Source organism: Falco naumanni, chromosome 1 (assembly GCF_017639655.2).
Source record: "Falco naumanni isolate bFalNau1 chromosome 1, bFalNau1.pat, whole genome shotgun sequence".
Classification (NCBI taxonomy): Eukaryota; Metazoa; Chordata; class Aves; order Falconiformes; family Falconidae; genus Falco; species Falco naumanni.
In genome coordinates this window covers 44,109,353-44,123,933 of record NC_054054.1, presented here as the reverse complement: position 1 = coordinate 44,123,933, position 14,581 = coordinate 44,109,353, and the positions used below count along the sequence as shown (strand labels likewise).

Sequence of the window (14,581 nt, the reverse complement as noted above, 5' to 3'; positions counted from 1 at the left end):
GTGCCCACGAAGAACACCCTTCCCACCCCGACGGAACCGGCGGCGCCTCAGCCTCCTGCCGCAGCGCATCGCCCGCGCCTCCTCTTCCTCGGCTGCCAGCCGGGCCCTTCGCGGGGGCGTTCGCTGGCCGTTGCCGGGGGTGCCGGTGGGCTGGGGTGCCGGTGGGCTGCCTGGGTGCTGTGGCCCGGAAGGGGAGGGGGAGGGGGGCGGGGGGGGCGGGGGGGGGCGGCCCCCCCGGGACGCGGGGCGCTGCCGCCACCTAGTGCCAGCGGGGCGGGCCGGCCCTGCGCTGCCCCCGGCCGGGACACGGACCCGCGGCCCTGCTCTCCTGGGGACACACAGCCCGCTGCTGCAGAAGGTGGGAAACTGCTCAGCGAACGCGGAGCTGGGAGCGTGGCAGGGATCCTTCAAATGCTGACGCTTTTATTTATTTTTCTTTTTTCCGGAAAATTTGGAAATTTTCGGGGGACTTGCGCAGGAAAAATAATTGGCTTGTCTCTGCTGTATGTGCCCTTCTGCTTTCTCGGTCCTCGCCACGCTTTGGGATGCGTTTGGTAGGTGGAAAGGCTGAGGAACTTCCATCTGGAGGGATGCACAAAAAAAAAAAAAGTTGGAAAAGTTTGACAGCAGCCTTAGCTGGGGTTTGCAAATACAGCTGATTTCTGCCATGTGAGTTCAAAGAGCACAAACTGCTCAGGAACAGACAAGGTCCAAAGAGGAAGTGCAAATCCCAACAGGAATAGAGAGGCACTGAGTAAGACCAAATTAATTAAAGGCTGTTACATTTTCCAGCTCTTGATGTGTTGCTGCAGTGGGTGAGCCCCAACAGGCTGGCGTGCAGCAGCACGGGCACTTTCTTCCCCTCCTTTCTCTTAAAATTCAAAACACTATTAAAGAAATGGTGCTGAGCTTGAATGCATGGAAACTGCAGGGTCAAGCATGGGAAAAGCCCCCTCAGAAAATGGCACAGTCATCCCGGTGCATGTCCCAGGTGCTTCCCCAGCGTTCTGTGCTCACCTGTGGCTACCACATAAGCAGTCCCTGCCATAGCATTAACGGATGACTTTGTTAGGCAGGACTATCAGTGCTGATAGGCCCAGGGCACAGATAAAGCTGTGGCGATAGCCCTGCTGCTATTTCTCTTTGTGAATGTAGAGCAGGAGGTATCCTAGTATAACCTATTTTTTTTTTGCGGAGGTCCTGCATGCTCCCCGGAGGGGTGTGATGCTAAAGGGATCATCGATCTCATTGTAAGCTCTTCACTTGGGAAAAAGAATAACAAATAGGTGAATCAGTGAAGTTATCTCATGCAGCTAATGCATGCATTAAAAGAATTATGCGTATGGTAAGCAAATGCCCAGAGACATAAAGTCCCATGGTGGTGGGAGTAGGTGAGGTCCCTTTGGGATGTGCTGGGTGACCCTTGTAAGGAGAAACAGATGCACGTTGGTGATACTAAATTATTAAGCTGGTAATAAAAACTATCAACTTGTCCAACTTTTCCTGTGGGTTTGATCCTTTCCCCCTTCTAGCCTAAATTTGAACTAGGCTCAAAGTGTGCTCTGCCTCTGCGTGGGCAGAGACTGCTGCAAGGAAGGAAAATCCTGGATTCACCTCAGCACACTGTCATGGGAGAGGTTAGAGTAGAAAAGCCAAATCACGTATCCTGCAGCTTTTAGCATGTTCTTTATTTCTAGTTTTTTGCTGTTTTGTCTAGAGATGCTACTTGAAGGTTTTTGTGCCAGCTACCACTGCAGCGTGATGGGGAGCTAAGGCTCCATTTCGGGGACAATAGCCACTTGCCTCAGCTGGCCAGGTGACCCTGGAGGCTTTTGGCGACTTCAGGAATGGTCCTGGGGAGGTTTCACCACCAGTTTAAACCTGAGCCTTCCCTGAAGAGCAATGTCCAGCACTGCTGCCTGTTTTTTCTAGTGCCATGTGAAAGGACCTGGATGCAAATCTGGGAGCGGGACGGACCCCGATTACAGGGTCAGCGCCCCACTACATGCCAATGTGCTGTGAAGAGCTGGTGGCTGCACGTACAGGGACAGCCCTGGGGTCACAGCAGGTTTGGGTGGCTCAGGCTTCATCTTTGCAATGTAATCAGACATGTTGAACCCAGTGATCTCCCTACAGCGGGGAGATGCAGGCTGGTTAGGTGATATAATTTATATAATTACAGATAAGTAGCTCCCTTTCTAGCTAATTTCCTAGAGGTCATCAGAAAACGGAGACTATTAACAGTGCTCTGGCCCACTGAGTAAGCTCAGAAATATTTAAAAGCTGCTGTTTTCTTCCTGCTCTGCTACAGCTGTCCTGTTTGGCCTTGAGCAACACCATCACGGGCAACTTTGCCCAAAGCCTGAAATTTAGCTCCTGCCTCCAACTGAGGGGCTTGCAGAAACAGTCATTTTTGGATGCTGGGTGCAGAAAAGCCTGTTTCCACATTGGTGCTCAGGGCAAGACTGAACCACTCTCTACCAGAGCCTTTTCTCATGGCTCCAGTTACTCACCAGAGTTAGAGGCAATGCATGTTCAGTCAGACTCTGATGCTTTGGCAGTTGATGTGTCCCTTAGTGCAGACGTGGGCTTCCTGACTCATGGCTGGCTGTTATCAGCCATCCTTTGTACCTCTGCACCTTGCCTCCCTGGGCTGAAGTCCCTGCATGCACTCCAGCAGCACATGCTGTGCTGCACCATGGGTCTGCACAGCCACCAGTCCTGTGCTGACCTTGCCCTTCAAAAAACACTTCTTATTTATTACAGTAAAAAGTAAGAAAAGGGATGCATGTGACCTTTCACTGCAAAGGAGAACTGAGTTTTTTTGCACAGCTCTGCAAACGTCCCCTCTCCCTCCTGTGCCTCAGTTTCCCCATCGGTAGGACAGGGCTGTTATGACGTCTCAGCCTCGTAGGCTGAACACTTGGCTTTGCACAGCTGAATTACAGACTGATTTTGCTTGAAAGGGACGTCTGAAGGTTTCTCACCCAAACCTGACTTCAAGCAGGTTCAATCTCAAATTTAAATCCAACCTCACAGCTAAGTCGGGTGGCTCAGTACTTTTACAGTTGGATTTTGAGCTTCCCTGGGGTTATACCAGAGACAGAAAACAAGCTCTCCATACCCTGTGCTTGATTACCCTCGCAGTTAAAAGCTATCTCCTAATATTTAACTCGATTTCTTCCCAGCTGCAGCTCGTGCCTGCTGCCCCTTGCCCTGATGCCTGGCACCACCAGGAGCAGCTGGCTCCATCTTTCTCACATATTCCTATCCCCAGGCTCGATTCAGGGCGGCCACCTCTGCCGCCTGCTCCGTGGCGAGGGGAACATCAGCCGGTTGCAACGGGGAGAAGTTTTCCATGAGCACAAGTGCAAAGGGTGGCTGGGCTGCAAGTGGCGGCGGCGGTAGCGGTGAGTCGCTTGGCTGCTTTCCTGCTGCTGCGTGGGGTCCAGCAGCCCGCAGCCATGCTGTGCTGTGCTGTGCCGGGGGGCTGCACCGTTGACCCAATTGTCTGAGGTGGGAAAAGCTGTGGCGGTCCATGGAAGCGGGGTGAGAGGGGGCCTTTTCCAGCAATGCCGGCAGCTGCTGGGTGGGATTTGCATGAATCTGGAGGATTTAGCTCAGCCCTTCCTACACTAAGTTAAATCCCGTCCTTGGTTTAACCCCTTTGAACAAAATCAACTTGCTCTAAAAACATAGTTATTTCCTTTTATTTATTGATTTTTTTTAAAAAAAATAAACTCCAGCTTTTGCAAATAGCTCGTAGGGGACATGACGTGCTTGCGCCGTGACTTCTGCGCAGTCAGTGCTTTGGCTAAGGCCAGGAAGTGTCTCGCAGCAGGGTGGGAAGGACGCAGGGAAAGCAGGACGAGGAGGCTCCAGCCACCTCAGTGCAAATCCCAGGCAGCGTTTCTACTGCCTGCAAAACGCTGCATGCTTTCTGCCAGACACAGCTGCTCCAGCTCCCTGTGACTTTTTGGGGGAGAAGGTACTGTCTGTCCACCTGGAAAGTTTTTGAAGCAGTCAGCTTGGGATGTGGGGCTGTTCCCAGGTGGGGGGGTGCTCTGGGACCCTGGCAATGACTGCGGTACCTCCCCAGCATCCATGGAGTACGTCAGCACACGGGGAGGCACGGGGACTGTTGACTTCGAGGGAGCCCTGTTCTCTGGGTACGCACCTGACCAGGGCCTCTTCATGCCCCAGCACATCCCCTTGCTGGATGGGGACACCCTGCGCAGGTGGAGCAGCCTCTCCTACCGGGAGCTGGTGAAGGAGCTGTGCTCCCTCTTCATCACAGCTGGGCTGATCCCGCGGAGCATGCTCAATGGTGAGCCCCAGCCGTGCGGGGAGCTGCTTGCAGGGGTGTGCATGAGGATTTTGGGGTGTTCAGATGCGTCTGCCTGCCTTCACTCCATCCTCTTCGCAGCCCCCAGAGGATGGAGCCTACTGCACCTTTGCCTGCTCCTTTCTGTACCCTGTTCTCCTCTGTCACCTTGCTGCCACTTGTTACCTTCTCAAAAAGGTGTTTGTGGGATTCTGGTGGCTGCAATAGTGATGTCTGATGCTATTCACTGCTGGGGTGCCCTGCTACCCTGCTGGGCTCCAGACCTGCCCTTCCAGCAGGGCTTTATGCTGCTCCATGCTCTCATCGAGATCCAGTTTTTAATATTTTAACTTTTAACAGCTATTACTTCCACCAGAGGGCAGCTACAACCTCTGTCTCAACAGCACATTACAATAAAATTCAGGCTTCCTGTATTTTATATTTAAACACAGTTTGCTCTGGGTGTCTCCTGGGGTTAGTTGCCATAGAGCTATCAAACACAATGAAGCTGGACTGGTTTACTCCTAATAACTAAAAATAATTTGTAGGATAACTACCGCCTCTCTAGCAGCTGAGAGTCTTTGGATGTGCAGAAAGCTTCCCAGGAGCATGAAGAGCACAGATGCAGGAAGCCACAGGTCAGAAAAACATTCCCCTACCCAACCTAACAGCCCCTTTAACCATTTTCCCTCTAGACTTGATCGACAGGGCCTTCAGCAGGTTCAGACACAAGGATGTTGTCCATCTGTCCAAGCTGAAAGATGGGCTGAATGTGTTGGAGCTCTGGCATGGGGTTACTTACGCATTTAAGGATCTGTCCTTGTCCTGCACAGGGCAGTTTTTACAGTACTTCTTGGAGAAAAAGCAGAAGCATGTCACTATTCTGGTGGGTGAGTATGTCTCTTTGTTGGGGATAATATTTCTGGGCAGGTCTTTACCTTGAGAGCCACCATCCCATGGCTCTCCCCATAGCTGTCCCAGGGTGGTATTGCTTTGTGGGTGGCTGGCGAGTGACCTCCAGGCAATGCCAGGGTGGCTGCTCTAGCCAAAAACATCTCATGGAACACCTCTCTATCTTTTTCTTAAAGTGCAGTGGTGCAAGTTTGATTGATGCATCAATTTTTGTTCTCCTTGGTTCTCCCTCACTTTGAAACAGGGACTTCAGGGGACACGGGGAGCTCGGCCATTGAAAGCGTGAGAGGACAGAAGAACATGGACATCTTTGTTCTGCTCCCCAAGGGGTTCTGTACCCAGATACAGGAACTTCAGATGACCACTGTCATTGAAGACAACGTCCATGTATTTGCTGGTTGGCATTGCTGTTGGACTGTCCACTTTACAACCCTTTTGTGTCAAAACCATCACCCTAAAAGTCTCATGAGGCCGCTGGGTCATTGCCGTCATGGTCACCATGCCCAGACACCTGGCTAACGGAGGCTGACACCCCCAGTTTGGTGACCAAGTGGTTCAAGGCTTCCTTTTCTCCTGGCCACAGATGAGAGTTGCCTCCCTGCAGGCGGCTGGTGTTTAGCTGCACTGAATTCAGCACCATTTCTTGGCACTAGAAGGATCAAGAGTCACCCCTTTCCTCTGTCCCTTCACCTTCATGAGTGGTCCACCCCCTACCGTGTGCTGTCCCCATGGTGAGGAATCACTGCTGGGTTCTTGAGCTGTCCCATGGACTCCTCTGCTCAGCTGGGTCTGGTCTCACCTTGGCATCTCACGAGGGGTTGCAGGCATTTGCCTTCCAGGCAAATACATACTTTGTATAAGCAAAAGTCCAGAGTTCCGCGTCTGCAGAAACCACCTGGCATCCATGTGGTGTTACTCAGCCCCCGGCTCATGCAGCCCCCGAGGCAGACCGGCAGCTCGGGACACCCCTGGTGGCAGCGAACCCCAGGGCTGGACACTGACCCTACTGAGCAGAAATACCTCACGCCTGATGCACCCATGTTGGCGGATCTAATCTTTCCTTTCTCCTTTTGACAGCTCATGGGAACAGCGATGAAATCGATGAACCTATCAAGGAACTGTTTGCTGATGTCGATTTTGCCAGAAAATACAATCTGATGAGCCTGAATTCCGTCAATTGGTCGAGGATTATGGTGCAGATTGCTCACCACTTCTATGCTTACTTTCAGTGTGCCCCATCCCTGGATACCACCCCGCTGCCAGTGGTGGAAATTGTTGTGCCAACAGGAGGAGGAGGAAACATCACAGGTGAAGGGAAAAAAGATGTTAGATAAGGAAGAGAGAGAGTGCTGTGACCTGTGGACTAAAAGCACTTTGCAGATACTGGGTATTGCTATTTATTAAAACACCCACTCTCTGGTAGGATTTCTTCAGAACCACTGACATTTCATTACTCATGGATAGTTATTAGTCATTCAGGTGTCACTGATGATTTGCAAGGTGCAGAAAATCCCAAACCACCCTTTCAACTGTAGCTATCTCGAGAATGGGCACATTAGAAGAGGACAGAATGTATTTGATCCAGAAAAGAGGGAAAATACTGGGGCTTTCATTTCCTGAGTGAGACATTAACAGAGATGTGGAGTCCTGCCTGGTCCTACTTTGGTTTGCCTGGAGATGTGCAGTCAAGACAACCACTCTTAATTGAATTATCTGGTCTTCTAAATGTGAGTCCTTGATTGCCTTAATCCCCAAATAGGCATGCAACTGTCTGTTGAAAGCAGTAAAGGATTTGATGCACTCAACTGCATTCACTGCACTTCCAGGCTGCTCATCTGAGCAGCATTAATAAGCTGCAAGAGCCCAAAAGTTTCATCTTTCTTGCTTGAACAGCAGCTGCCTGACCTCTCGGTCCCCTGCCCATCCATCTTCAAATGTGGAGATGCCCAAGGCTCAGTGTTCCATGGCAGGTGGAACACTGCATCACTGGATTTTATAATCTGGTGCTCTACCAAATGTTAAAGTCAGGTATCTCAGAGTCCCTTAGAGAATGTCATTTGTGTCCACTTCTGAACTATATGCTTACTCAATTTTTATGACTACTTACTTGCTAAATTGTGTTTGGCTGTTTCTTCATCAAGCATGCATGTATTTTTTCACTTTTTTGTAGCTGGCTGTATTGCCCAGAAAATGGGTCTCCCGATTAGACTTGTTGCTGCAGTCAACAGCAACGACATCATTCACAGGACTGTTCAACATGGAGATTTCTCACTGTCAGAAAGCATGAAGGCTACGTTAGCATCAGCCATGGATATTCAGGTATGTACTGAATCGGCTCAAATGGGAAAATACCTAATACTATATATTTGTATAAGTTGGGTTTTTTTGTACTCTGTTCTACCTGGTTTATGAGACCATAATTCTGCCACTGGCAATGCCTCTCAGCGATGCATTAAGAGGTGTGACTCATACTGAGCATTTATGTTGCAGACTGCTGAGCTGAGATAGATCAAACAGCTTCTTCCTCACTTTTCAGGGCCTGACTTTGTAATCTGCATTGCTGAATGCTGGGTTTCTGGGGTTTCATTATGTGCAAGGTTAACAAGAGAGGGATGGTTTCTTAAAACGTGACACTTAGAAAATTATAAATCCTATCGTGTCTCAATGGCTTTGTTGATGGTTCTGAAAGGCTCCACCAAGAGTAAGAAAAGAAACCGGGAAGAAGGTAGGGAAGCCTAGAAGAAATGCCTCATCTATGGCCATCTGCAGCTTGCCCAGAGCAGAACAAGTCTCAGCAGGCAGGGAAAGGCCTCAGCCATGGAAAAGCATGGAGGTACAGAAACCATATGCCTGGAACTAAATGCCTCCCATTTCATACCTGCCCTGTGATCCACAGGGATTGGATCTGCTTCCAAACAAGTGACCAAAATGTGAAATACTTGATGTTGTATCACTGTGGCCTTAAGCTACCTGCGTTTTCCAAAAGCTGTTTAAACACATTGTGAGGACCTGGGGGCCTGGAGGGACTGCCATGCTTTGCAGTAAGTTGTTATGCTCCTACCACTAGGCTGCTGTGGTCTGCAGCTTGTCTTTCCTCCCAAGGCATGAATTTGTGGGGCTTCTCAGCACTCAAAGGGTAGTTGGGCTCCTCATGTGTCCCTTCAGTAGCACTGATCTGCTGAGGCACCTAAGCATATGCCAGACTTTGGGACCATGAGGGAAGGCAGCCAGGTGAGATGATGTCCAGAGATTCCCGAGGAGATGGATGGGTGTATCCCTCTGCACATCCCTGTCCACGGCTGCGTGGGACATCATTGTTCAGCTCAAATCTGAAGCATCCATGCAAATATTTCAATAGCTCATCAAATCATTCATGGTGGAGGGGAATTCAGAAGGTGTCTAGTTGGGACCTGCTCAAAGCTGGGTCAGCCCTGAGGTCAGACCAGGTTGCTCAGGGCTTTGTCCAGTTGGGTGTTGGAAACCTTCAAGGATGGAGAGTGCACAACCTCTTTCAGTTGCCTCTTCTGCAGACTAATCTAAAGCAGAGAAAACTTTCCATTTAGATGCTAACTGAAGAGTTGAAGGTGAAGCAGAAAGTCTAGTGTGGGTCAGCCTTGTAAGGAGCAATCCCAGGAGAATCACAGTAGACTGTGTTTTTGCAATACCTAAAGCCGGCCAAGGGCTGTTCTCTGGCCCTGAGGTCAGGAAGCCCCACGCAGCTCATGTCCACATGCCAAAACTTTCCTTGGGAACAGCCCCCAGCATGACCTGGCCTCCAAACTGGGCCCCAACATTCTTCTGGACAACTCTAGTGGCATAGGGCAACACCAGACCAGAGACCTGGCTAGTAACTTAAATGGGAAGGCCGGTGCTCACACCAGTGTCCTGGTCCAGTTCAACTTACTGGTGTCAATGTAGTGATCTCTATTGGAAACTATAAGGCTGGTATGAACGGAGGGTGAAGGGGAAGGTCTGGATGTGAGAGCTGCAGAAAGAAGGATGGGAGAAGGGGTGTCAGGAGGATGGTGCTGGAGGCACCTCCAGTAGCAGGTCATCAAAGTCCAGGCACACTGACATGCCACTTCTCAGGACAGTCAGGCTGGGAAGCAAAGGACAGCCTAAAGCCAGGGGCAGGCTACGCCCAGACTAGACTGAAGATTACAGGCTGGAGGCTCTGGGAGATGATGGTGGGAAGATGAAGAACAGGACTGGGGCCACAAGCTACACAGATAAGGACACGAAAGGCTGAGTAAGTCCTGATGACTCGCCAAGGTAGGATAGGATGGATACAAAAAAGGTCACAGGCACTGTCATCTACTAAAAAGCATAAAGAGCTCACTCAAAACCAGCACTTGAAGCCACGTGATGTGATGAGGACTAGATAGTTGGTGCCCCTTGCGCCACCTGTCCCTACAAGGTATCTTGGCCAAAATACCTGGATGAATGTTTCTTAGTGATTGTGAGCATGCGGGAATGAGACAGTGAGCAGTGAAATTGATTTGGGACCCTCCTGTAAGGTCTTGCACCGAGTTTTGCTGCAGTGTTGCAACACTGATTGCTACACAGCCATACAGGCCAGTCAGGCCCTATATGTGCCTTATACGTTCATAAAGGTTAGCAGTCAGCCCTGCAGGGCGCTGGGTGTCTCATTAAGTCACGCGGGAGCTGGGTGACTCAGAGCAGCATCTGCAACACTAAGTAAACAGCTGGATATTTCTGGTTCTCAAATACATAGTGTGTTATTAGCCTGGGTTCCTCAAGGTGATTGTACAGATGTGGTCACACTGTTGATTTATCAGTCATCCCTTCATTAGTTTGTTTTTTTTTTAATCTGATGGTCACTGCCAGACTGCTCTGACAGGTCAGAAGTCAGAAAGACATCATGTTCCCAAAGACTTCTCTTGGGATGTAGGTGTGTAGGGACAAGACACAAAGCCCACCCCAGCTTCCACCAAGAAAGACGTGGTGGTAGGACCTTAACTCTAATTAGACGTGAGAGAATCCACACAGGTGCTCTCTCCCTCAGACGGATGCCGGCATTTCTGCTGCTCATCTATTGCCTTGTTACTGCAGGAGCCTTACAACGTGGAGAGGATCCTCTGGCTGCTCTCGGGCTCTGATAGCCACCTGATAAAAACACTAATGGAGAGATTCAGTGCATCAAAAAGCCTTACGCTGCCAGAGGATTTGCACAGAAAGGTCTGTGTGTTTGTGTGTGTGTGTGTGTGTGTGTGTGCGCGCGCTACCAGTTGTTTTCAACTCCTTTTCAGAATAAAAAAGATCATAGGGGGGAGTTTCCAATCAAAAATCTAAGCGTGAATCCAGAGCAGGGGTTTTATACCGATGCATGGGCATGGAGATGCTAAAAAACCCCTTTGAATTATGTTTTTTAAAAGAAGCCACTTTCTTCTTTGCAAAACTATTTAAAAAATGCCTACAATTATTTACGTAGGATATGAAACCACTCGTCCTTGGCCGCTCCAGATCCGGCATTGGCCACCAAGGCAGAGTGCAGTGGGTGTTGGCACAAACTGAGTATGGCATTTGGGAGTCTGCTGGGTTGGGTGCTGCAATTCAGCCCCAGTGTTACACCAGATGAAAGCATGAACACAGAGAGAGATACAAGACAAACCCAAACATTTGAATTGTGAGGCTCTTTGGGCCAGATGCAAAGTCCTGCCTCTTCCCATCCAACACCTGCTGTCCCTCACTGTGCATCCTTTGCCTGGTACCTACTCCTGCTTCAGCAGCAGCAAAATAAATACAAACAATTTGCATTATTAAAAGAAAGAAAGAATACTGCACTGAGGAAGGTTTTACAGGCTCTCAGAAACTCCCTTGGAGAATGCAAATAACAGCGCAGAGCTGGAGCTGAGTCTTGGCTCCTCTCCACTCACACTCCCAGCACCTGGGGATGGAAAAACCTCACTTGCATGCCGGCCCTGTGACCGTTTCCAGCAGTGCTTCATCCCCTGGCTGCAGCAGCAACCCCTTTTCCTTCAGTCCCTGGGGAACCCTATCCTCCAGCTTCCCTATTTTGACCTGCTTTGCTGGGTGCCGGTGGCACAAACCCCTCTGGGAACGGAAAGAGTGGTGATGCCCTGTGCAAACCTCCCTGTTTCCCCTGGGGCCACAGCTCTCTGAGACCCTGCGCTCCTGCTCGGCCTCTGATGAGGACATCGTGCGAGCCATGCAGCGCTGCTGGGAGGAAAACCACTACCTGCTGTGCCCCCACTCCGCTGTAGCTGCTCACTACCACTACTCACAGCCAGATGGGTAAGGACAGCCGTGGTCGGTCGGTGGTCGGGAGCATCAGGGACCAAAGCATCCCTTCCCCATTGCTCCTGCAGCATCTCCAGCTCAGGGCTCACATCAAAAGTTTTCTTGCTTTTCTTTCCTTTTCAGCGCGCCCCGGTGTTGCTTAGCTCCAGCCTCCGCAGCCAAATTTCAGGATGCCGTGCTCCGAGCTGGCCTGGTTCCCCAGCTTCCCCCTGAAATCACTGCCTTAACAGCGATGGAGACCAGGTCCACCCCCCTGGACCGGGGACAGGACTGGGCACAGGCACTCCGGGGATGGATCGAAGCCATGGCACAGTGGCGGGAGGCACGGGGGCATTGCTTGGCTGCCTCAGGACAGCAGGGGATCACCGGGCAGGGAGTCACCCAGACCTGAGCTTCCAGGGCACGGCTGGCCCATGCCTCCCAGAGCTCGTTTTCCATTCCCAGGAGAGCCCTGTTATGCTGGGAGAGGAGCCTATACTCTCCATGCAATGAATTATCAGTGAGAACACACTTTGCTATTGAATTAGACTATTGCATAACATTTTCAGTAAAGAGCTCTGCAATTGTATCCCCTTTTTCCTAGTAATTCATAAAAACTGATGAAATGCTGAGTAAACCCACCTGTTTCATCATTACTAGCTATTACAGAAAGCTCCCTTAGCACTTCTCACAGTCACCAGCTTCCTGAGCGTTATCCAGTGATCCTGGCCCAGTGCTGGGATGTTCAGCCCAGCAATGCCAGTACCATCCAAGATGCTCGATGAGAAATACATGCAGGGCTGGGTGGATCCACTTTACCCATCCCTGTAATTTAAGCAATGCCAGGGATCATTCCCAGGTATCCAAACGTGCTCAGCGATAGTGTTAAATGTTTTCCCTGGACATGTTTGTCTTAAGGAGCTACTTTCCGATGCCGTGTCTTGCAGCTTTTGGTCCTAGTCCTGCTGCAGACTCTTCCTGGGCAACTTCCATGAAAACAGTAGGAAGTGGGAAATTCCCCTTATCTTCTGCCTGAAACTTTGAGTCTTTCAATACCACGTTCCCATCATATACATATAAATATATAAATACCTTGTGTGGGAGCTGCCTCCACAAGTCATGCATCTGGCAGGAATCTCTTGTGCCTAAAAAGGGGCGGGGGGTGGGGGGTGGGAATTGGGAATAATTACACCAGGGGGGAAAAATCCCCCCATAAAAAAAAATTCCCCCTTTGACATCAAAGGAAGTCCTGTAAAGAGAGGATTAATTTGAAGGTTTAGTGGCATTTAGCCGGGTAAAAGTAAATTCTATGAAGTAAATAAGGCTGGGATGTTGCAGAATGTGCGGGAAGAGTGGGAAGCTTTGCCAGGGCTGCAAGCCACCTTGCTGGCACCTGGGCAGCCTTTTCCTCAGCCCCCCCCCAGCACAGCCAGCCCCACACTGCTTCTTTCCATCCCACCAAAACCCTGCAGGAGAGGAGGGACCCGCGCCTTCCCCATTCCAACTAATGGGGATGAGGGAACAGCTTAGTTGAAAATGATGCAAAAAATCACAGCGCATGGGTGCTGGATGCTTTTAATGCTAATGGCTCTACTAGTTGCATGGATAGAGCAGCTGGGAGGAAAATGGTGGTGGGGTCCAGGAAAGGTCTGATTCTTCACAAGGCCATCACCCACCCCTCTTTAAGAGCCAAACTGGCCAGCAAAATACCTCTTATTTAAGCAGCAATGCAGCCTAGTCCTCAGGAATAACCTCACCCCAAAGGATGGCTTTGCACTGGGAGGTGGTGCAGCAAGTCACTGGTGGTGCTGATGAAACCACCCCACCCCCCCGATCCCATCTGACCCCTGCGTCCGACTGCCCCTATTATTGATGCACGTTATACTCGTTGGACTCCACCACCTTTAATAGCTGCCTCCCCACATCTTGTGGTTCTTGGCCAGGGATGGCTGCCCAGTTGTAATTTAGCACTTAATCATAGCTTAAAACACCCTGTGAGGGGTAAGAGGCCTGAAATTACACCAGCTCTGCATCCAAGCAAGAGGTTGCAAATCCAGCTTACTGTCCGGGACTGGAGCAGGAAGGAGGAGTGGGAGGGTGAGGAGCCAAACCCAGACCCCTGGCTGGGGACCACCGGGAAGGATGGGGTGAGGGATGCTGGGCTTGCAGTCAGCCAAAGCATTGGTTTGTTTTGCAAGGAGAAAGTGTGGCAAACACATCCCACGCTCCCATCCCAGCACTCCAAGCAGTACGATGGGTGAAGGGTCCAGCCTCACTGCAGACGATGCCCATGTGGGATGGAAAGGGATTTATTTCTTAACCATCTCTTGGATACCCCTATAGGGTGAGGGTGCTGCTTCTCTCCCAGTCTAAACCAGATGTTTTTTGGGCAAGACACTAAGAAAATTCTCTCTGCCATTTCTGGCAGAAGCACAGCAGGAAAAGCCTGTTTCACGCCCAGAGCTGAGGCAGAAGGAGCACAGACAGGCTCGGCTTGCAGGGCGGCCACGCTCCCTCAGAGAGCAATGCGTGGCTGCACGTGGCGGCCTGGGTGCCAGGGATGTGAGGATGAACCTGGCCTTGTGGGCATGCCGTGTCCCACTGCCTGCTTGTGGACCGTGGCATCCCTGGCTGCTCCCACACCAGGAGCTCCCACTTTGTCCCCAAAATGTGCGCTCAGGGCTCTGCTCGCTCCTCCTCAGGTCTCCACCTGAGAGGGAAGGTCAGCTTTGTTTGATGGAAAACAGAGGGAAGAAAGTCATGCAGAAAGTTGGTACCTCCTCATCTGACACTTTGATGGGTGGCTCTGAGCTCTGGCAGCTTGACGTGCTCCTGGGGTTAATGATATATTAGTTCTGCACCTTCCAGAGTTGATCACAAATCCAGGACAGACTTGTCAAATAATTTGTCTCGTACATCAACTGCTCACACCTTTCTCCAGCAAAATTTCCAGTTTCAGGTCCCTCTGAGCAGATCTGACCCACATGATCCAGGACACAGTAATGCCCACAAGCCAGTGGCTATCCTCCGTGGGGATCCCATGCTCTCCCAGAGGTCAGGACACCCTTCGCACTGAGTGACGCG

At 50.7% G+C, this 14,581-nt stretch overlaps 1 protein-coding gene across 8 annotated transcripts; it reads left to right on the top strand.

Moving 5' to 3' along the window:
* The first annotated feature begins 3,208 nt into the window (after positions 1–3,208).
* THNSL2 (threonine synthase like 2) lies at positions 3,209–12,134 on the top strand. 8 transcript variants are annotated; one of them, XM_040591366.1, is made up of 10 exons: positions 3,211–3,410; positions 4,100–4,327; positions 5,020–5,214; positions 5,481–5,623; positions 6,466–6,544; positions 7,407–7,555; positions 7,926–8,069; positions 10,310–10,435; positions 11,373–11,512; positions 11,642–12,134. In XM_040591366.1, exons 1-10 carry the CDS (start codon positions 3,359–3,361, stop codon positions 11,907–11,909), a joined length of 1,524 nt encoding a protein of 507 aa, XP_040447300.1. In that variant the 5' UTR covers positions 3,211–3,358; the 3' UTR covers positions 11,910–12,134. The 8 variants fall into 8 exon arrangements, with proteins under 8 accessions (XP_040447317.1, XP_040447300.1, XP_040447274.1 ...); XM_040591340.1 differs by having other exon boundaries at positions 3,212–3,410; positions 5,481–5,633; positions 6,314–6,544; XM_040591399.1 differs by having other exon boundaries at positions 3,213–3,410; positions 4,204–4,327; positions 5,481–5,633; positions 6,314–6,544.
* The last annotated feature ends 2,447 nt before the right edge of the window (positions 12,135–14,581 follow it).